General features: G+C 41.4%; 1 protein-coding gene across 2 annotated transcripts; it reads right to left on the minus strand.

Annotated features, from left to right (window-relative positions):
• Nucleotides 1–594: 594 nt before the first annotated feature.
• On the minus strand, nucleotides 595–21,208 carry DAD1 (defender against cell death 1). 2 transcript variants are annotated; one of them, XM_015086686.3, is made up of 3 exons: nucleotides 20,901–21,191; nucleotides 11,478–11,652; nucleotides 704–836 (listed from the first exon to the last, which is right to left on the minus strand). In XM_015086686.3, exons 1-2 carry the CDS (start codon nucleotides 21,109–21,111, stop codon nucleotides 11,522–11,524), a joined length of 342 nt encoding a protein of 113 aa, XP_014942172.1. In that variant the 5' UTR covers nucleotides 21,112–21,191; the 3' UTR covers nucleotides 704–836; nucleotides 11,478–11,521. The 2 variants fall into 2 exon arrangements, with proteins under 2 accessions (XP_026921185.1, XP_014942172.1); XM_027065384.2 differs by lacking the exon at nucleotides 11,478–11,652 and having other exon boundaries at nucleotides 595–836; nucleotides 20,901–21,208.
• Nucleotides 21,209–21,861: the final 653 nt, after the last annotated feature.

Here is a 21,861-nt window from a genome sequence, read left to right on the forward strand (position 1 = left end):
CTATTGCTCCACACAAGCTGTGTCAGGACTTCTGATCTTAAGCAAGTGACAAAACTGATCTTTAATTTCTTCGCGTATGTCATGAGAATTAGAAGCCCTGAGACAGTTGAAAGAACAAAACGAGAGAATTATTTGCGCAAGTGGTTTGAAGAGTACCATTTCCTATAAGCAAACACATAAACAACCCTCACATCCTGCACTCCGTTAACACTGCCTAAGAGTTACATTCCACTTTTCACCACCAAAGCAAGCTGAAACATGTAAATGTGGAAGTACCCGCTTAGTTCAATTTCTAACAAAGTGCTTAATGATGCAGTTCCAGGAATGCATTGTGTCATAAGCATGGAACCACCTGTAACAAGTGAGGGATTAGTAAAGGATTACCAGCCTCAGGGAAAAGACAAAGGACTGTCATTTCCCAGGGTCGTCAGCACTGCCTTTTGTCATTAACTTCAGATATACTTAATGAAAACAAGGAAGCAGATTCACACTTGCAAGTTATCAACTCCTAAAGAGCTCTGCAGAGGACTGAAGGGAAACAAGGATTTTAATACCAGTAAAGAAGAATAATTAAAAAAAAGCCACAGGCAGAGGAAGGAGTGGCATGGAGTTTATTAATTTGAAAGGCAAAAAGGAGGTCCCACTTAATGGAAAGTAGAGGCCATCTTCATAAATGCTCATTACAAAACTGCTCTAACACAGAAGCAAGGGAACTTCTCTGGGCTCTCCACCTACATTCCAAATCAGAGTCGGTAGGAAGTATAAATCGGAAGAAAATCCACGTGTCCAAGTTGCCATCTCAAAAGCTCTTATCCAGGGGAAAGCAAAAAGTGAACCTAAAAGAGAGAAGCAGAAAGGTAAGAGAGATATCCAAGGTTTTTAAAAATGTCTTAAAACACTACAAGACAGGGCCCCAAATCCTTCCAACAAAATTCTAAACCCACAAAGACAAAGACAACTATGGGGTTCCCAAATTCTGGACGGCATTTAAGCCAGGCTAGAAGAACCAGAATAAAGCAAATATTCTTCACAGAACATTTTACAGAGATATCCATAAAAAGGAATGTTCAAATCTGAATCCCAAGCACACCAAGGCAAAACTTACTAAGAGTTGCAGGCGTGGGTTTCAACTCCGCTCTAGAATTAATAAGCTACGTGACTTAACAGAAGTCACTCTGACCTCTCTGGCTCACAAACTCTTTTGGGGGGGGGGGGGGAAGGGGTTGCAATTGAGCCTCCAGGGCTTTTCTGGATCTAGAAAGCCTACAAAGCACTACATTTCAGCTGGAAGAACAGGGAGTAAAAGGAAGAATTCAACAGAGAAAAACTCCCAATCTCAAATTTAACACGGAAAGAGAAGAAATAATTTGCACTGACAGATAAGGTTATTTTTGGCAAGAAGGTGGAGGATAACTCCAAGAGAAGCAGCCGCCCTACTGCTAGTCACTTGAGATGCGAGCTGTAAGCTGTGAGATGGGTTCCTCATAGCGTCTCATGTGCTGGGCTAAGGGTGCAGCCAGAAAGTGGCCCCTTAGATTTAGGGGCTCCAACACACTGAGCCATCAGTAGCCATTTCTCCTGCAGTGTGCCATTAAAATTCTGCAATCTTCTTTGGCTGCCACGACTTGAAAAGGGCTTGAAAACACTGCCTTTCAGAAGAGCTGAGCCATCCTGGCAGGTAAAAGGGCATCACCTTATTCTGCATACCGGTTAAGGTGACCTGGAGATTCTAGCATCAGAGCTTAATAGAAAGATATTAGACTTCTAGCCAGAGTGCTTTTATGTCAGTAACAATGGTACCTAGAGACATGATACAGAACTGCAGAACATTCTTATATCAATAGAATTGTGAGAAATGCATAAAAGAGCAAAAAAAAAAAAACAGGGAAAAGTGTTCACAGTGAACAAACAGACCTGTTAAAACACACCTATTCACTCCACCAAACTTCCTTTTTTTAAAAAATTTTAAGTAATGTCTACACCCAACGTGGGGCTCAAACTCACAACCACAAGATCAAGAGTCACATGCTCTACAAACTGAGCCAGCCAGGTGCCCCACTCCATCAAATTTCTTAAAGCAAAAACTCTCTCAGGATGTCTGGGTGGCTCAGTCAGTTAAGCATCCAACTTCAGCTCACGTCAGTTGGATTTCACAGTTGGTGGGTTTGAGCCCTACGTCGGGCTCTCTGCTGTCAGCAGAGCCTGCTTGGGATCCTCTGTTCCCCCCCTCTCTCTCTGCCCCTTCCCTGCTCGTGTTCTCTCCCTCTCAAAAAAATAATTAATGGGGCGCCTGGGTGGCGCAGTCGGTTAAGCGTCCGACTTCAGCCAGGTCACGATCTCGCGGTCCAGGAGTTCGAGCCCCGCATCAGGCTCTGGGCTGATGGCTCAGAGCCTGGAGCCTGTTTCCGATTCTGTGTCTCCCTCTCTCTCTGCCCCTCCCCCGTTCATGCTCTGTCTCTCTCTGTCCCAAAAATAAATAAACGTTGAAAAAAAAAATTTTTTTTTTAATAATAATAATTAATTAATTAAAAAAAAAAACACTCTGGCCACAGACTATGAATTATGAATGCATCAGTTCTAATGGCCCAGGTGAGAGCAGACTAGAACATAGGATCATTTGAGTGAGGAGCCTTGAGACAGAATTATAAAAGAAATCCTAGTTTAGTACAAAAGTCAAGTTTTAAGCTTCTATGGTATTAAAACAGTCAAACAAATCTAAGACATGAAGGCTGGTCCATCTAGAAGGCAAAAATGACTCAGGACCTAAGTCTCATGATAGTGGTTTTCAGAAAATTCTACTTAACAAAGACCTGCTTCCTTCTTTTAAGACAAAACTACATTTACCAGATAGTATTCTAAAAGCAGAGGAGCTAGGATTCTTTGAAATGTTAACAAAACTGGACTATTCAACAGCTCAGAAGAATGGCTTCAACTGCTAACCAGGGGATGAAGATTTCAGGAAACTAATCAAATTTCTTCCCATAGTATCAAGACATGCAAAATGGAAGGCACCTACTGAGAAAAATTAGCATGACTTCTTCAGTCTATGTCACCCATGCAGAAAAGACAGTGCCATCTGATCAGTCTGCTCTAATCACCTTAAAAGAAAGCCAGGCACAACACAAAGTTAAAAATAATTATTCTCTGTATAGACACAAAAGATAATGCCAGACAGGGTCATTTCCATTTGGAATCCGTATTCTTCTCCAGCAGCATCTCTATTCAGACACTAGCACTGAGCAGATAGGCTCAAATACTGATTTTCCTTCAAACCCATCTCATCCTGGATCCTGGTCACCCAATTAACAGTGAAATTAAAGAAAATGTGAATCAAGACCATTCTGCAGAAATTCTAAGTTCCTAGCTCAATGTGAATCACTATAATCTCAGAAGGCACAAATCATGTGTTTCTAAAAATGAGAGGGGCTTTACAGATCAAGCAGTCTGATCCTCTCATTTCATAGAGGAAAGCAGTAGGTACTGGGAGTTTAACAGATTTTTCCAGGGCCGTGCTGTCTTTAACACTGAAGCCACCAGCCATGCGTGGCTATTTAAACTTAATTAAAATTAAATAAAACGTAAAAATCAGTGCCTCAGTCAGGCACATTTCAAATGTTCATTAACAACACATGGTTAGTGGCTACCATACCAGATGGTACAGACTTAGAACTATTTCCACGTTGCAGAGTTCTACTAGAGGGCACTGCACCAAGGTCATCCCCTCTGGATAGTAAGGTCTCCTGATCTGCCTTCTCTAGCATGTCTTCTGGACCCAAGATGACCAACTTTGTAGAAATATTTTATTTATTAATTTTAAGTAATCTCTACACTCAACATGGGTGGCCAGGCGCCCAGCAGAAATATTTTAGAGAGCCTACCTTCATCTTTTCTTATCTCTCCTAAGCTTTCTCATTGAAAAAAAAGAAGCTTAACATTTTTAATGAAAACCTTTTAACAAGAAGATGTAATTCGTCATCCAAAAGTCTCTGAACAAAATAGAGAAGAAGGAATATGAAAGTTTAGAGTCAAGTATCTGTTATCAAGTTGCCACTCAGTCACTTAACAGTTCCAGGGCCTGGACAAGTTAATTTAAAATTCACCAAGGTTGGGGGGCACTTGGCTGGCTCAGTTGGTGAAGCATGGGACTCCAGATCCTGGGGTCATGAGTTCCAGTCTCACATTAGGTGTAGAGATTACTTTTTAAAAATTAAATTTCACTAAGGTTTAATTACCTCATGTGTAAAATAGGAATACTATCATTCATCAACCTCATTGCAGGAAGAGACAACAGGATCACATGGGTTAATGTGTCTAAGAGTATATGTGAGTCCCACAAGCCTGATAATATGATAACCGTAAAACATTTCCAAATGTTACCTAATTTTGTAAACGGTCTTATGCAAACATTGTGCATTTTGTTGTATATACTGACTCTAACTTTCTACCTCTTGTGGATGGATGATGGAAATCTGGTAACACGGATAAAAAGCAACTGAAGAAAAAAAAGCAAAGCTCAACTGAGGATCCACACAAACAGCACAATCTCCCTGAAATACACTGGGAACTATCATGAATTCTAATAATCACAGGTTATAGCAGCTGCAAGAGAGTGATGAACATCCAGATGATGTGCGTAGGGAAACTGGGCCTCAGAAACAAGCTTATTTGTCCAATCAACTAGTTAATAGAGCAAACTCTACAATGCAGGCCTTCCAATTTCTAGTCTCATGCTTGTGTTCCACCCTACAGTCCTTCAAACAAATTGTTTCCTTGGCTTCTTTCTTCCACAGCACTTTCCATGTCTTAGCATCCATGTAACTAATGATTTAGCTATTTTTATAGCATTTTCTTACAGTTGAAAGGGTTTATTTATTCATACACTCATTCAACAAACATGCACAGTGACTGTTCCCCTCATGCTAAGCCCTGAGGTCCTTCAGGGAATTTAAGAGTTCAGTGGGAGAGACAGGAAAGCAAATGAACAGTTTCATAACTACTGGCTAAATGCAGCACTACAGGTATGCACAATGGGCCCCAGAAAAGACTCCTATACAACTTGGGTAGGAATTATCCAAGCTGAAAGGATGGAGTAAGGAGTTAGGGCAGCAATGAACTTCATAAACACAACTCTACTTGATATATTTTTTTTATTGAGAGCTTTAAACAGACCAAATACAAAACAGAGTTCAATCACCAATTAGTCGTTAACTAGTGTTTTTTAGTAAATAAAATAAGCATATTTAGGGCCTTAATAATGGGTACAGAATCTCCCCCTCCATCTGGTGAAAAAAGGGGGCTGGAAAAAAAAAGATTATACTGTGTGCTTAGTTCAAAATACAGTCTAAAAATTTAGAGTAGTTCCTTTTTTGAGAACTTACTTGGTGGCTAGCTCTAATTCAATAAGAGGAAGTGTCAAAGAGAAAATGAAATAAAAACTGAACAGCGCCCCCCCCCACCCCGTTCAAAAAACTTAAAGATTATTACCAGTGGAGGTGTCATGTTGGGAACAAAAACAGGTCTAGAATGAACCAAAAAGGTGCTCTTCAACTGACAAGAAAAGGAAATAAAGGGAAAATCTGTGGGTCTCTGTGCACTTGAGGTCTTCCCTGGATAACAAAATCCCTAAGCCACATTAAGGTTGCATGACCTTTGGAGCCTAACTCCACACTGCCCACCAGTGGTCAGAATGTAAAGCAACCAACCCCCACCTAGCATGTAAGCCCACTTGGACCTCTGCTGCCCTCCTGTGACTAGAAAAAAACTAGATTTTATCACAAAGGTATCAGTGTTCCCCACCCAGCCCCCACCCAACTCAACTTTTGCTTTGTAGTAGTACATTCTCGGCAGGAAATGTACGACCCACTAGGTGGCAGTAGAGCCTAAAGAATATTTAGATTCCCGTCCAGAGGAAATTTTCTAGGACACTACACAGGAGTACCCCTTTATTCAAGGTTTCACTTTCCATAGTTACTGCAGTCCATCACAGGGGAAGCAGATGACCCTCCTTCTAAAGTACTGTCAGGTCAATAGTACCCTAATACTAGGTCACAACACCTACATCATTCACCTCACTCCATCTCATCACGTGGGCATTTTATCATCTCACATCACCGCAAACAGGGTGAATACAGAACAGTAAGATGTTCTGAGAGAGAATATAGTCACAACACTTTAATTCCAGTATATAATGGTCCTATTTTGTGATTCGTAACTGTTGTTAACCTCTTACTGGGCCTAACTGATGAACTGAACTTTACCACAGGTATATGTATATAGGAAAAACAATAGTATACATAGGGTTCGGAGCTATTGGTGGTTTCAGGCATCCACTGGGGGGCTTGGAACACATCCCCCAAAGAGAATAGGGGACTACTGTGCTCCCCTGATAAATTCAAAAAGCCAATAGCAATTGTTTGTAAATAGCACTGCTTGTCAGAGTTCTGTTCTGCCCAGCTCGGTTAGTCCCCTTGTTCCAGCCAGGATTAAACACCATGAATTTTTAAAGATCTGTGGGAGAATGGTCTCTATTATAAAAACAAAGCAACACTAATAAGATTTTAGCATGAGCATTGGAGCATTTTGCAAACAACCTCCCCAGGGGCTGAGCACATTTCCAAGCTCAGGTTTGTCCCTTGTGCCCAGTTCACTTTCCCTCAGATCCAGGGACCTTGTCATCAGGAACTTCCCTTCCCAAACTGTGATCCAATGGAGCTGTGTCCCTCTTCTGAATTTCCCTTCAGAACACCTCAGAGAAGCTGACAAATTTCGAAAAGAACTTCACAGATGTAAAGAAACAAACATAGGAAATACTTACAGATAGTATGTAAATTTTAAAATATTCAAATCTATTGAACTGTGTCATAAATTCATCCAAAATAAATTTACAGCCACCTAAGTGCCAGACACTAATCAGCAACTCCGAAGGTCACTAGGAGCATTTTTTACTTTTGCATTTTCATTTTTAGGATCATCTAAAAACTATCATGAGTGGTATGCCTGGCTGGCTCAGTCAGTAGAACATGCGACTCTTGATCTCTGGGGTCACTGAGTTTGAGCCTCGCATTGGGTGTGGAGTTTGCCTAAAAATAAAGTAAGGGGTGTCTGGGTGGTTCATGTGGTTAAGCGTCAGACTTCAGCTCCATCATGATCTCACGGTTCATGAGTTTGAGACCCGTATCGAGCTCTGCGCTGACAGTGTGCAGCGTGCTTGGGATTCTCTCTTTCTCTCTCCCAAAATAAATAAACTTTAGCCAACTATATAACCAGTGCTGCCAACTGAGTGGCACAGGATGGGTTTTCAGGAGACCACATAGGCTGGCTAAAGGTTGGAAAAGGCTGTGTTAATAGATCTAGGTTTTACATTAGTCCTAGCTGAATGAAATTGTCATGAAGCTCAGGTCTTCCAGCAGAGGGAAGGGAACTTCAGCTGAATCTACAATGTCTAATCTGTTCAAAATCTTTTTTTTTTTAATGTTTATTTATTTTTGAGAGACAGAGACAGAGTGCGAGCAAGGGAGGGGCAGAGACAGAGGGAGACACAGAATCTGAAGCAGGCTCCAGGCTCTGAAGCTCGTGGGGCTTGAACCCACGAACCAAGAGATCATGACCTGAGCCAAAGTTGGACACTTAACTGACTGAGACACCCAGGCACCCCTAATCTGTTCAAAATCTTAATTCCCAGCATCGATTGGTTAGGTTATTCTTTCTACTTTTCTGTATTTTTTAAACTTGTTATAATAAAAGCAAAGAAAATAGTAAGGAAAGCACAGTGATAAATAACTGATTTTCTTTTTTAATCTTAACGTTTATTCATTTTTGAGAGATGGAGAGAGACAAAGCGTGAGCAGGGGATGGGGCAGAGAGAGAGGGAGACACGTAAACCGAAGCAGGCTCCAGGCTCTGAGCTGTTAGCACAGAGCCTGATGCAGGGCTCGAACTCACAGACCGCAAGATGATGACCTGAGCCAAAGATGGACACTTAACTGACTGAGCCACCCAGGTGCCCCAATAGCTGACTTTTTAAACACACTTCTTTAACTCTGCAATTGTCAAATACTCTATAGTAAACAAACAAGCAAAAATGGGGTATAAGAAAACTTTTTTGAAGTCACTCTGGATTATCAGGCTTTTTTTTTTTTTAATGTTTTATTTATTTTTGAGAGAGAGAGACAGAGAGAGAGAGAGAGAGAGAGAGAGAGAGAGAGAGAATGAGCAGGGGAGAGGCAGAGAGAAAGAAACAATCTGAAGCAGGCTCCGGGCTCTGAGCTATTCGCACAGAACCCAATGCAGGGACTCAAACCCACGAACCCTGAGATCATGACCTGAGCCCAAGTCAAATGCTCAACTGACTGAGCCACCCAAGTGCCCCCCTCATGAGGTTATTTTAAAATTAAAGTAAGACATGGGTGCCTGGGTGGCTCAATCAGTTAAGTGTCCAACTCTTGATTTCGGCTCAGGTCATGATCTTGTGGTTTGTGGGATTAAGCCCCGCAGAATTCTCCCTCTCTGCCTCTCTCCCCTGTTCGAACTCTCTCCCAAAATAAATAAATAAACTTTTAAAAAATAAAAAATAAATAAAAGACACAGAGCAAGAAGCACTTAAATCCTGACCTATGGTGAGCTCTCACTATCTGTATGTTAATTTAGTTACTTCTTGAATATTTATTTTTTCAACTCAATGCCATTTTCTTCTGATCTGCCTTTTTTCAGAGTAGCTGCTAGTTTTAAATGTCATCCTCAAATTCATGCAAGAGCGCACACTGTACATGTTTATTCTTTTTATACTCAACCCTCAATGTACTTGGCAAGTATAGAGAACGTTCAATCTGTTTTGTTCTACCTTCTGAGTTGGTATAAATATTGAGAACTTACTTGGAAAATATTTTAAAAGTGTTTTGGCACACTACACATAAAAAGGGCAGGGGTGCCTAGGCGGCTCAGTTGGTTAAGCATCCAGCTCTTGATTTTGGCTCAGGTCAGGATCTCACAGTTCATGAGTTCAAGCCCCATGTCAGGCTCTGCACTGACAGCATCTTTCTCCCTCTGTCTCTGTCCCTTCCCCTGCTTTCTCTCAAAATAAATAATAAAATAAACTTAAAAAAAGAGTTAGGGGCATCTGAGTGGCTCAGTCGGTTAAGCATCCAACTTCAGCTCAGGTCATGATCTTACAGTTTGTGGGTTCTAGTCCCACGTCAGGGTCTGTACTGACAGCTCAGAGCCTGGAGTCTGCTTCAGATTCTGTGTCTCCCTCTCTCTCAGCCCCTTCCCTGCTTGCTCTCTCTCTCAAAAATAAACTTTTTAAAAATAAAAAAAAGCTAAAATAAAAAGAAGCACATAAAAAGGGAAAATAGATACAGGTTTAAAAGTAGGAGAGTATAACCTGTGTCAAACAAATGATCTCTGTGAAAAATCTTTTGGGCAATGTCCGAGAAAAGGATTTTTCAATGAGCATACTCTCTACAGAATGATTTACCACTGTAATCTGGGATTGGAAGATTTTGCTCTACCTTGGGCCCATTAATTCCCAGTTGAACAAGTGGCCCTATGTTGTTAATATGGTCTGCAGTATGCAATTCCTGCTGAGCCTGCTTTTTTGTCTCTGTTTTTGTCATAATTTTGAAATACTAAGCTCTCTGCAGCAGAGTCCTCTTCCAATCACGTCGGCCATAGGAAATCATTTTCCATGATTTGGTATCTCCCTGAGCCTAAAGAACACCCTTGAATCATTTGCTCTGTTCCCTTCCTAAGCATACACATGACTCCTCTAGAAAAAATAATTTTAGTAATCTAAAGCAAATCAGTCAAAAGACTTATGACTTTCCCAGCAAGGTTACTATCAGAGAGCCCAAGAGTCACTCATGAGGTTTGCAAGTATAAGGTCAATGTTGGTGGTTTGGTTTTTTAGCTGTACTCAAAGAGTTATCATTCTCAGATACCTTATCTGCTGCCTCTGCTCCCAAATGGCATATAGCTCCCTTCTCTGGACTCCCACAGTACTTTGTTCAGATCTTTGGTGTGGCTCTAACTATGCTGAATTTTAACTGCTATGTTTATAGGCCTTCTCCTCTACTAGAAAAGTTAAGAGCCACATTTTACTTTTGTTTGTATTCCCAGTAACAAGGCACTGACTGCCACATAGAAGGTGTGGTAAGGGGAGGGAGGGGGACAACTCAAGCCCTGATCAGGTTTCCAAAGAGTTAAACTGTATCAGAATAGTAGAAAGAAGTACTTCTCAAACTTTTTCACTGAAATAAACCATTTCTGTCAACTTACCACTACCAAAAATGAAACCTTACCTGAATTAACAGAACTGTTTTTGAAGCAGTTATCAAAAACAAAAAGAATCCATGGAACACTGTAAGCAACTGATTCATTCATGCCAGAAATTAATGTACAGTCCTTGTCGCATTATTGCATACACTTTGGACACAGTCGCTAACTCTTGTGTTATACTGCTGATTAGTACAAACATGACAGATTTCTTAGTGACAGAGGCTAGTCCTAGGATATTCTTCCCCCAAAAAGGATAACATTTCCTAAGGTTCTTTTTTTTCCTACCACCCAAAAGCAACACTAAATGTTATGATGGAAAGGCAAAGAAAAGAGCGCATTCACTCATCGTACTAGAGGAGCACTGGGCCAAGAGCACCACTAGGGAAGGCACCACTCTGCAACCACCTAGCTGTGTGGCCACAGAAGGCCTCTGTTTTCTCATATATAAAATAACAGTGTCAACACACAGTTTGGAAACCACTCATGTGCTTCTTAGAGACTTAGGATTCTGCTTGGGAGGAAGAAAGGCCAAGCAGAGAGGGCTTTTCAATTCTGTCAATCAAAACAACTCCAGCTCCATTGCTGTTTTATATACTGAGATTCTACATAAGAGTTTAGAGAAAAAGGAGTTCTACGCTAATAAAGGGAAAATGGCGAACGAACCAAATAACATCTCATCATATATTTTAAAGTCTTCCCCCAAGCTAATCCAATTTCCCCATTTATTTCCACTTTAGCACACATTATTAGCAAATGGCCACAGTCCTTCATTCAGCATATATTGGATGTCTACCAGATGTGAGCACTCTACTAGGGGAACAATGGCCCAGCATTTAAAAGTTACCTGAGATCAAAGAAAAAAATTATAGAGCAAATCTCCAGGCAGAACCTACAATTTATGTCTCTTCCAAGATTTCCATTATTTTCATGAAGTTACTGATGCAGAAACTTAGGTATTAGCTACAGGCAAAGTCTTACTTTCTGTTATCTTAATGATTTGCAAAACAGTGAGAAGAGAAGGCAATGACCAAGAGAGACAGCACTGAAGACTCACGATCAGATTAATGCTTTGCATTCCAATAGAAAATTCTGCAAATGTCTTATCAGCAATATGGGAACCCGGGCAACTATAATCAAAACCAGCCACACTCAACTTCCATGCCTAAAATCAACATTATGGCACAAGGGCTATGATCACTACTTACATTATTCTAGCCTCCTACTCCTCAATTAAGTAAATGGGAGTAATTCAGCCAACGAAGTTCATTACGACAAGGTGCAGGATGGTGCTGGCAAAGAGAAAATCAGCAAAAGCTCGTTCTGGGGAGATGCCTTGGAAATCCGCTTTGTTCTGTGGGTTGATCTGTATCCTGAGGCAAACTGCACAAGAAGCAAAACATGAAAATGATTATCTAGGAAAAAACACAAATATGACTGCTAATGAACACACCCATACTCTACGTCCCAATAATTCTAACAGAAATGATGCATAAGTGCATCCAAAGGCACATACAGGAATGATACCCAGGACAGCCCCAAACGAGAAACAATCTAAATGTCTCTCAACAGGCAAATGGATAAACTATCGCATATGCACACAATAAAGTACCATGCAGCAGTGAAAAAGAACTTCACAATATGAAGACATCCCACAAATATGTTAAGCAACGCAATCCAGACACCAAAAAACCCATGCTGTATGATCCCATCTATATACAGTTTAACAGGAGGCAAACCAATCCACGAAAATATAAGCCATATAAGCCTCTTTCACAGGAAGAGGAATGACTGGGAAGGTGCAAGGAGGGCTCTAGGTGCTGGTAATGTTCTGCTCTGGGTGCCGGCCAGACAGGTGAATTTAAGAATTCATGATGGTACAACTCAGTTTTATGTTCATGTTTAAGTTAAAGAAAAAAATATGATGTTTCAGGTTAAAAACAAAAGCTCACTCAGAAAAAGATATATATTACTAACATATCTTCAGAACTCTCCTATCTCCTGACTTAAATTTATAATTACACCTCGATTGGGGTGTAGGTGAGGCAGTAACAAAGAGGCCGGGCTGAATGAGAAAAAGTTATAAAACTGTGAATTTTTTTTTTTAGCTCATTTATTTATTTTGAGAAAGAGAGTGCATGTATGAGCAGGGGAGGGGCAGAGAGAGAGAGGGAGAGAGAGAATCCCAAGCAGACTCCACACGGTCAGTGCACAGAGACCTATGCAGGGCTCAAGCCCATAAAACTGCAAGATCATGACCTGAGCCAAAATCAAGAGTCGGATGCTTAATCGACTGAGCCACCCAGGCACCCCAAACTGTGAATTATTTTCTAATAAAATGTGCATAATATTGGATAGCACAGACCATAAATAGAAGATGCTTATCCATGAGGACCTCATAGTTATCATCTTTGATATTAAAGTTCTAGCAGCTGCTTGTCTCAAAAAAAGGCAAGAGATCTAAACTATATAACGTTGACAGAGAACTCTCCACTGCCACACTCTAGACCCTTGAAGATGCCAACCTGATACATTAGCCACAGTCACCATTTGACATGAAATGGAAGCTCTACGAGTACTTTTCCAAAATATCTTTATGCCTGTGTTAAATAATTACACTACTTAAGAAAATCTAAATTTGCTTCAGGCTAACAGCCCTTACATCACCAACCAAGAAAACAAAATGAACTGAGATCTAACCCAAAGATCAGAAAACTACCAGATTAGTTCTCCAGAGGCCATTACCATGGCAACAGTTTTCATTATGCTTAAACATGTAAATACTGTGAAACACTACTGATCTTTTCAACACCTGGACTCTTCAAAATATGAAGGACACTGACTGAAGCAAGGGCAACCAATTAAAATCCCGCTGTGGAGAGTACAGACTGGTTCAACCATTTGGGAGAGTTGGCAATATCCATTAAAATTTTAAATGTTTTTACTTTTTGAATAAGGAATTTGTCTAGCAGAACAAAGAATTTCTAACAGCATGTTCATAAAGTTGGAACAAAAAGTGAAAACAGTCCAAATGTCATCAAGGGGATTATTTCAATAAATTACACTATAGACATGCAATGAAATCCTATGCAATTATTTAAAAAAAGAGAGATAAATTCTCTATATCCTGACAGTAAAGACAACCGAGATATATTAAGTGAAAGAAAAAAAAAAGCCAAAAAATTATTCCATTCTCCATTTCTCTTAAGAAAAAGATATTTTCTCATTTCGGTTAGTTGGAACCTGGGAAAAAATATGGAGAAATAGATACCAAACTAGTAACAGTGGCTCTAGAGATGGAGGGTGGGGACAGAGTTCTGTTTCAGAAAATATGAGGGGACAAAAGAGAAGCTCCCTGTGAAGGTGGGTAAGGTAATGAATTGATGCGTTTTCATTACTACAATCACAGTAAGCCACCTTATTTTATTGACAACGTAAGAATCAGAGTTCCATGGAGACAGAAAGGACCTTGGAGTTATAAAGGCCAATACCCATCTGATACATAAAATGCCCAAGAAGAGGTGGGGGTGGGGCATACTGGCGGAAGGTGCATGATCACCTGGGAAGTTTTCCAAAGTATACTCACCACTACTAGAACCTGATAAGCCATCCCTAGGTAAGGAATTACAAACCTTCCAGAACCTGTGTTACTGATAGGGGTGTCCTATCCCTCATAAGCACTGGGATACAAACATGGCAAAGAAAATCTGTTAAAAAAGCTCCTCCACAAATGATCATTCAGTCTCTCCCTAAGCACTTCCAAAGATGGAAATTTACTACCTCCTAAGGCAGACAACTTCATTTAAGCAGTCCTAATTCAATCTATCTCCTTAAATGTTCATTCATCCAGCAAATTATTTACTGAGCACCTATTATGTGCCATGCATCACCCCAGGTGCCGGGAACATGGCACAGAACAAGACAGACAAGAGTCTGGCTCCCAAGAAACTTACACTCCAATAGAGAGAAACATATAATAAGTAAGCAAATAAACAAGGAAATATCAGGTAGTGATTATGTGCTATGAAGAAAATAAAACAAGGAAAGGTTCAATTTGGAGTTTCAGACATCACGTGAAGATGAGGCAAGAGGATTTACTAATTTGGAATGCAGGGAATGGGTCAGAACTAAAAACATCAATGTGGTAAACTGTAGTTATATAGACATTAAATTCACCTACGGAAAGAAATTGGAGAACAAGAGGTATCTAGCATCATGTCCTCAGACAGAGAAGTACCTAGCACAAACAGTAGGAAGGAAAAACCAATGAGGTGAGAAGGAACAACCAGGAGAGTGTAGTGCTATAAAAGCTTCAAGAAGAAAGTACTTCCAACAGGAGGCAGCAGCCAACCATGTTAAATACTAAATGTTGTTGCGCATTCAGGCAAAGAGAAATAGATGGCCATTAGGTTTGGCAAGATGGCAAGCAGTTTCACTGAGTGGTGGAATAGACCACCTCAAGAGTGGGGTAAGGAATGAAAGGAAAGTGAGAAAGAAACAGCAACTATTCTGTAAAGGCATTCTGTGATGATGGGGAAGATATGGAATGGCAGCTGGAGGGGTTTCTGGGGCCAAATTTTTTTTTTATTTGTTTATTCTTGGGAGAGAGAGAATGTGAGCGTGTGAGCAGGGGAAGGGATAAAGAGAGGGAGAGAATTCCAAGCAGTCTCCATGCCATCAGTGCAGAGCCCGAGTGGAGCTCAAACCCACAAACTGTAAGATCATAAGCTGAGTCAAAATCAACAGTCGGATGCTTAACTGACTGAGCCACCCAGGCTGCCCTTAATTGGATAATATTAGAGTCTGCATATATGATGGGAATGATCCAGTAGAGAGAGAGGCTTTTTTTTTGGGGGGGGGGGGGGGGTTGGGTGTTTTGTTTTGTTTTGCTTTTGGTGCAAAAAGGCTATTTTATTAAAGCATGAGGACAGGACCCATGGGCAGGAAGAACTGCTGAGAGAGAAATAATAATGCAGAATGAAAAGATGATTGCAGAAGTTGAGTCCCTGAAGGAACAAGAGAACACTACCCAAGTGAAGGAGCTGGCATTGGACAGGAAAGGGACACATCAACCATTATCATGGGAAGTCAAAGAGTAAGGGTACAGGTGCAGATGTGCTGCTAGGATTCCTTGCTGGGAAGATGAAAGGATTCCTGTCTACCTTTTTAGTAAAAAAGTAAATAAAACAAGATCATCAACTGAGAATAAAGGAAAAGAGGATATACAGAAGAGAGTTAAGAGAGAAGTTATAATGCATTATTTTGGAAAAGCAAACATTTAAGGGACTATTATAGGACCACTGGGTAAGTGGTCCTGTACGTGTGCCCATGTGCCTATTTTCACCATACTTCTCCATCAGAGCACTCCATCCAGGTACTTGTCTGTATCTCCCACTAGATTATAAACTCTAGGACAACAGAGACCATGTCTGTGGGTCTCACAGCTCATCCTCAGTACATGACAGAGAATCTGGCACATAACTGTTTAGTATTCACTTAATTATTACAGGCACACTCACGATTTAACATATACAGTGTTAAGCACTGAAGATGAACAGATGAAAAGACAGTCCCTTTCCTCAAGAGGCCCATCTTCCAGAGTGAAGACAGACACACAAATATATACAGCACAGTATCAAAGTGCCACACCTCCCTCCCACCCTCTCTCTCTCTCTCTCTCTCTCTCTCTCTCTCTCTCTCTCTCTCTCTCTCTCCCCCCCACACACACACACACACACGTGAAATAAGAATATAGAAAAAAGACCAAAATCTGCTGGAGGAGTCAGGGAACGGTTCCAAAGAGAAGCAGCACTTGAGCTAAGCTAAGAAACAAAGGAATTTCCCAGGCAGTCAAGCAAAAGTAAAATAGCTTGAGACATCACAGCACGTTCAGAGACTATCAAGTAACTAATGCTAGCGTATGAAGTACAAAGGAAGCAGAGACAAGAAGTGAAACTGGAGATATAGATGGGATCAGATCATGAAAGAGCCTGGTGCCATGAAAAAGATTTTTAAGGGCACCTGGGTGGCTCAGTTGGTTAAACTTCCAACTTCAGCTCAGGTCATGATCTCATGGTTCATGAGTTCGAGTCCTGTGTCGGGCTCTATGCTGACAGCTCAGAGCCTAGAGCCAGCTTCAGATTCTGTGTCTCCTCTTTCTGCCCTTCCCCTGCTCACACCATCTCTGTCTCTCTCAAAAACAAACAAACAAACAAACAAACATTTTTTTAAGGTTTTTAATTTTTCACTGGGACACTGATAAATTTTATGCAGGGAGTGCAATGATCTGATTTGCAAGTCAAATCGAGCCCACAAACACAAGTGGAAGACAGACTGGAGGGAGAGAGACCAGAGGCTGGGAGACAAGTGAGGAAGATTACAGTGGTCTAAATAAGGGATATTGAGGGGTGCCTGGGTGGTTCAGTCGGTTAAGCATCCGACTATGGCTGAGGTAATGATCTCGCAGTTCGTGAGTTCAAGCCTTGCATCAGGCTCTGTGCTGACAGCTCAGAGCCTGGAGCCTGCTTCAAATTCTGTGTCTCCCTCTATCTCTGCCCCTCCCCTGCTCATGCTCGGTCCCTCCCTCTCATAAAAATAAACATTAAAAAAAATTTAATAAAAAATAAATAAACAAGAGATACTGAGAGCCTTGGTCACTGAGGATGGAGAGCTAGCTACAGATATGAAAGAGATTTAGAAACAGGCACAAGGTTAGCAAACTTCCAATCTCTGGGATGGCAGTTATGGTAGATAATATTAGGGCCCATAAATCTGATAGATAATTCCCAAAGAAATGCTGGACCCCAGTCCACATGGCCCAATAGCTCCCATGAGATAAATACTCTGGATTAGGCCTCCTTGCCCTTTAAATTCAAACTGCTTTTGGATTTGTACACTGAAAGAAACGAACTATTTTTTTTAATCCAAAACTGTTTCATATAGATTAGACAATAAAATAAATCAAAGTTGTAAAATGACTTAAAAACTGATTTCAAGATCAAAGACTTATTTTTAAAAATCTTCATGTTTTCTGCTTATCTCTCCTAAATAGTACTCTGAATGAGCAGAAAGAGGGATTTCACTTAGGGTAAAAAAGGAAACTAGAAGGGCTGCCAACCCGGGAATGTTACTCTAACAAAGGGACAGATGTCCTCAGCTAGAGATATCTAACCATAAGATACACAGTCAGCTGCTAAGGAAATTTGAAATCTGTCTTTTCAAGCTTACTATACTTTACACTGTTGATCCAAAAAAAAAAAAAGATTTCTCAATGGCAATTTTCTACCTCTGGCTCCTTGAAACCACAGGTAAGTCTCCTAGCCATAAGGGAATAGAAGAAAACAGACTATTTTCACTGAGACCAAATAATACCAGGTTTTTTAAAAATGTGACAGTAAAAAAAAAGAAAGAAAAAAGAAAAAAAGTGTGATAGCATTCTATATTAGTTAAAAATATACTGATCAATTTCCAAAGAACATATGTTAAATTAACACATGTAGAAGGAATGGAACAAAACAGGCTGCCAAAAAGAAATTAGGAAACCAGACAAAGTAAGTTTTCCCTCCAATTCATCACTGTAGGCTAACACCAATTGTAAGTCTCTCCCTTACTCAAATTTAGAAAAAAAGCAGGGAGTAGAGGGGGAAGCACCTGGCTGGCTCAGTCAGAAAAGCATGCAACTCCTAGGTCTCCAGGTTTTGAGTTCAAGCCCCACACTGGGTGTAGAGATTGCATAAGTTAAGTAAATAAATAAAAATAAAATAAAGTAAAATAAAATAAATCTAAATCCTGAGATGCTTTCCCATTACCTACAGAATAAAATCTTTGGCCTGGCACTCAAAACTCTAGCATCCGCACTACCTAAACTTTCAACATAACCTCCTACAATCCCATTCTCTAGCTAAATGGCCTCCTCCCTCCTCTTCCAACAGGAAACCACAGGAAAATTAGCAACCCAGCACCATAAACAGGTACAAGGCTTCCCTTCCCAACAATCACAACAAAGGATAAACTCCAAATTTCAAATTTCCCATTAAAATATCTCCTGTTGAGGGGCACCTGGGCAGCTCAGTCAGTTGAGCATGACTTCAGCTCAGGTCATGATCTCACAGTTTTTGAGTTTGAGCACCGCACTGGGGCTCACTGTATGCAGTGTGGAGCGTGCTTCAGATCCTTGTCCCCCTCTCTCAAAAAATTAATATTAAACATACACACACACTTTAAAACATCTCCTGTTGAGGATCTGGGCTAACAATGAGCAGAGAGGTAGTAAGGGCATTTAATAAGGGCAACGCTGTCAAAAGAAATGCAGATGATACCCTTTGATGGTAACTATGAACTGTGATGAATGCTTTCTTTTCCTGAAGCAACTTTCATTTCTCTGGCCCAATTACCTGTAATCTAACAGTTTTGGAAATCCCAATCCCCCATATTGACTCCACTAATAAAGTGCCCTTTCACAGACGTTCTCTTCAAAGACAAGCTATGACTTCTTACTAGGGAGGTGGGTAGGGAGTCTGCCAACTCAACTGTAGATACAATAGCTTCAAAAACAGGAAAAATTATCTGCTCAAAAAATCTTCTGGTTTTCGGGTGCCTGGGAGGCTCAGTCGGTTAAGTATCTGACTTGATTCAACTCACATCATGATCTCACAGTTCGTGGTATCGAGCCCCAAGTCAGGCACTGCGATGACAGCACAGAGCCTGCTTGGGATTCTCTCTCGCTCTCCCTCTGCCCATCTCCACTCTCACATGGACACCACTCTCACTCTCAAAATAAATAAACATCTTTAAGAATTTGTTCCCGGGGCACCTAGGTGGCTCAGTAGGTTAAGCATCCAACTTCAGCACAGGTCCCAATCTCGCAGTTCATGGCTTCAAGCCCTGCATCAGGCTCTGTGCTGACATCTCAGACTCTGGGGCCTGCTTCAGATTCTGTGTCTCCCTCTCTCTCTGCCTCTCCCCTGCTCATGCTCTGTCTCTCTCTCCCCACCGCCACCCCAAAAAAAAACATATAAATAAATAAACATTAAAGATAATAAAATAAAAATAAAAATAATTTGCTCTGGTTTTATCACATTAATAATCTACAACTGTAGTCCATACCTACTCTTCAGTAAATCACACTCTTCCATATAGCCTTAAGGAAGCATTCTTAACCTTAAGAGGCTTATGAAACCAGGGAGACTTCAGCAATAAACTTTCTTTTTAATCAGCTTGGGCCCCACCCTATTCCTACTCCTGCAGACCTGGAAGGCAAAAATCATCAAACAAAAGTCACTGGAGGTTCTCAAAATTCTTTCTCCAGCCTAGATAATAAAAATCCTAGTCACAAAAAGTCGGGGGCAGGGTGAGGGCAGGTGGGATAGGTCAGGAATCTGGAGCAAAAAGGGTAGTGCATCTGGGGTATATGATGGTGGTAACATTTGAACTCCTGATAGCCAGGATGCTGCCACAAAGAACCTAGTGTTGGTCCTCTAGGACAAAACTCAAAATCATAATGAAACATCCAACTAACAGACTATTAACTCAAACTCCAGACCAAGCTAGTGCACAAGTCATTAAGTCTTCAGGCTTAAAGTTTTGAGAGAGAAAGCAGAATATCTCTGGTTTGAGTCTGAAGTAGCATTTGTGTAAAAGCCATTCTATAGACCTATAAGCAGAGAACCACTATAAATTAACAATTCTAATCCTGTATTTTGTCTGTGCCCCCACCTATACACTCATTAAGAACAAGGAACATAAACCTGATGCACCTCCAAAGCTTTTATCACAGTATTTGTATTTGATTCAAAATGCAATTGATGGCCTGATAATAATCACAGTGGGAAAAAAATTAATTCTGGCATGTTCTCAAAGTCAGAGAGAAGGCGATACCAGGGACTGGAAAGGCCATCTGATGGCCACCTATAAAGTGGACTGCCTAACACTCATGGGCCAAGCCTGAACTTGGCATTCATACAGTTCCTATTGGGCAACAAAGGTCAGATTTTGGCAAAAATTTACGGGACAGTCAACTCTTGTTAAATATGACTGTCTACAAGGTATCAAATGCTGGGAATCAGAATAAAAGCTAAAACAGAACTATATGAATAAAAACTGAGTTCAGGCTAATGAAATAACAGTTTCATCCACAAGAAATAAGTAAAAGCAGCTAAAAGCCAAAGTCAAGTAAAGGTTGATTCAATGAGCAAACCACCTGTATTTATATTTCTTACACTGTTCATTGCAATGTTTCACTGGCGGTTAGCAGTGATTAGGCCAAGTTGAGAGAGATGCTTTCAGAGCTAGGTTTCCATTTTAAAGGTCTACCAACTTTAAAGATATGTTAAAGCTAAGTGAAAGTTGAAATGGAGTTTTCCTGCACCAATAGGAACATAGTGTACTGGATCACCAAGTTGAGAAGCAGCATGAAGAGGGTTTTTCTAGAGACTTAATTCCAGCTCCTAGGCGGCTGTTTGGCATTAGGCTTGTGGTAACTTTTCCACAATTTCCCCATTCACAAGAAGGCAATGCAGCTCCTCTGACAACGTCACGAGGCGGGGAGCTGATACAAAAGAGAGTGCTGTGGGAATAAAAGCAGTGAGCCAAAGTAAACACATTATTACTGCGATTACTTATAGAATCATTACCCGCTAGGATGAAGCTCCCCACACAAGAGATGAAGCCCGAGAGAAAAGAGTTGAAGGGGAAGGTCCCCACGAGGAGACAATAACCGAACTGCAGCGCCCCGGTCAGCAGTATGTACAGGAGGTACGCGTCAAGCAACTTCAGACGCTGAGGAGTGGAGCTCAAGTACTCTTCTAAGAACCGCGAGATGACGGACACTACCGACGCCGACATGACTACACACTCGGTCCTCGGGCCTGCCCTCCACAAACACCTGGCGAAACCGAAGGCCACACCGGATGTAGCCTTAGCGCCTGCGCACTGCTGTGGCCCAGCTCCGCCCTTTCCGATTTGCCACTTTGCGCAGGCGTACACGCAGGCCAGGGAGCGAAACAACTAATGCGCAGACGCAGAATACATCCACAGAATGAGCGCTGCGGCCAGAGAAAGCTAATGCGCCTGCGCAATGGATCTGTTCGTGGCCTGGAGACGTGTACTCTTTTTGTCCTACTTCCGTCAGGTTGGTGACGCCCACAGTTGCTCTAGCAACAGGATAGCGTGAGAGGAAGATGGGGACAGGTTTTACAAAGGAAGGCGTAGCTCCCCTAGGATTCGGGCTTTCTTTGGACCACTGGCGTCTTCAAAGATTAACTGGATCGGAAGTGAGGCAATGTCTGGTGCTACCGGGGTTCAGCACCCGAGCCGCCCTAGCTGTTAAGGGCAGATGCCTGTCCCAGATCACTAGGGCAAGTTAAGTTCCCCTTCAGTGAGAAACACCGCTGCTAATCACTGCGCAAGCACCAGTTTACACTTGGTTATGGGCGGAGGGAAGTGTGGGACGGATGGAGGGAGGGAGCTTGACCTCTACCTGGTCCTGAACTGGACTGAGATCTGGCTCTGGGAGCGCTTACGAATAAGCACAGTAGAAGCTAAATTCACGTACATTGTAATTCAGCTAACATTTACTGGTCGCCTCCTCGTAGC

This window comes from Acinonyx jubatus, chromosome B3 (genome assembly GCF_027475565.1).
Source record: "Acinonyx jubatus isolate Ajub_Pintada_27869175 chromosome B3, VMU_Ajub_asm_v1.0, whole genome shotgun sequence".
Taxonomy (NCBI): domain Eukaryota; kingdom Metazoa; phylum Chordata; class Mammalia; order Carnivora; family Felidae; genus Acinonyx; species Acinonyx jubatus.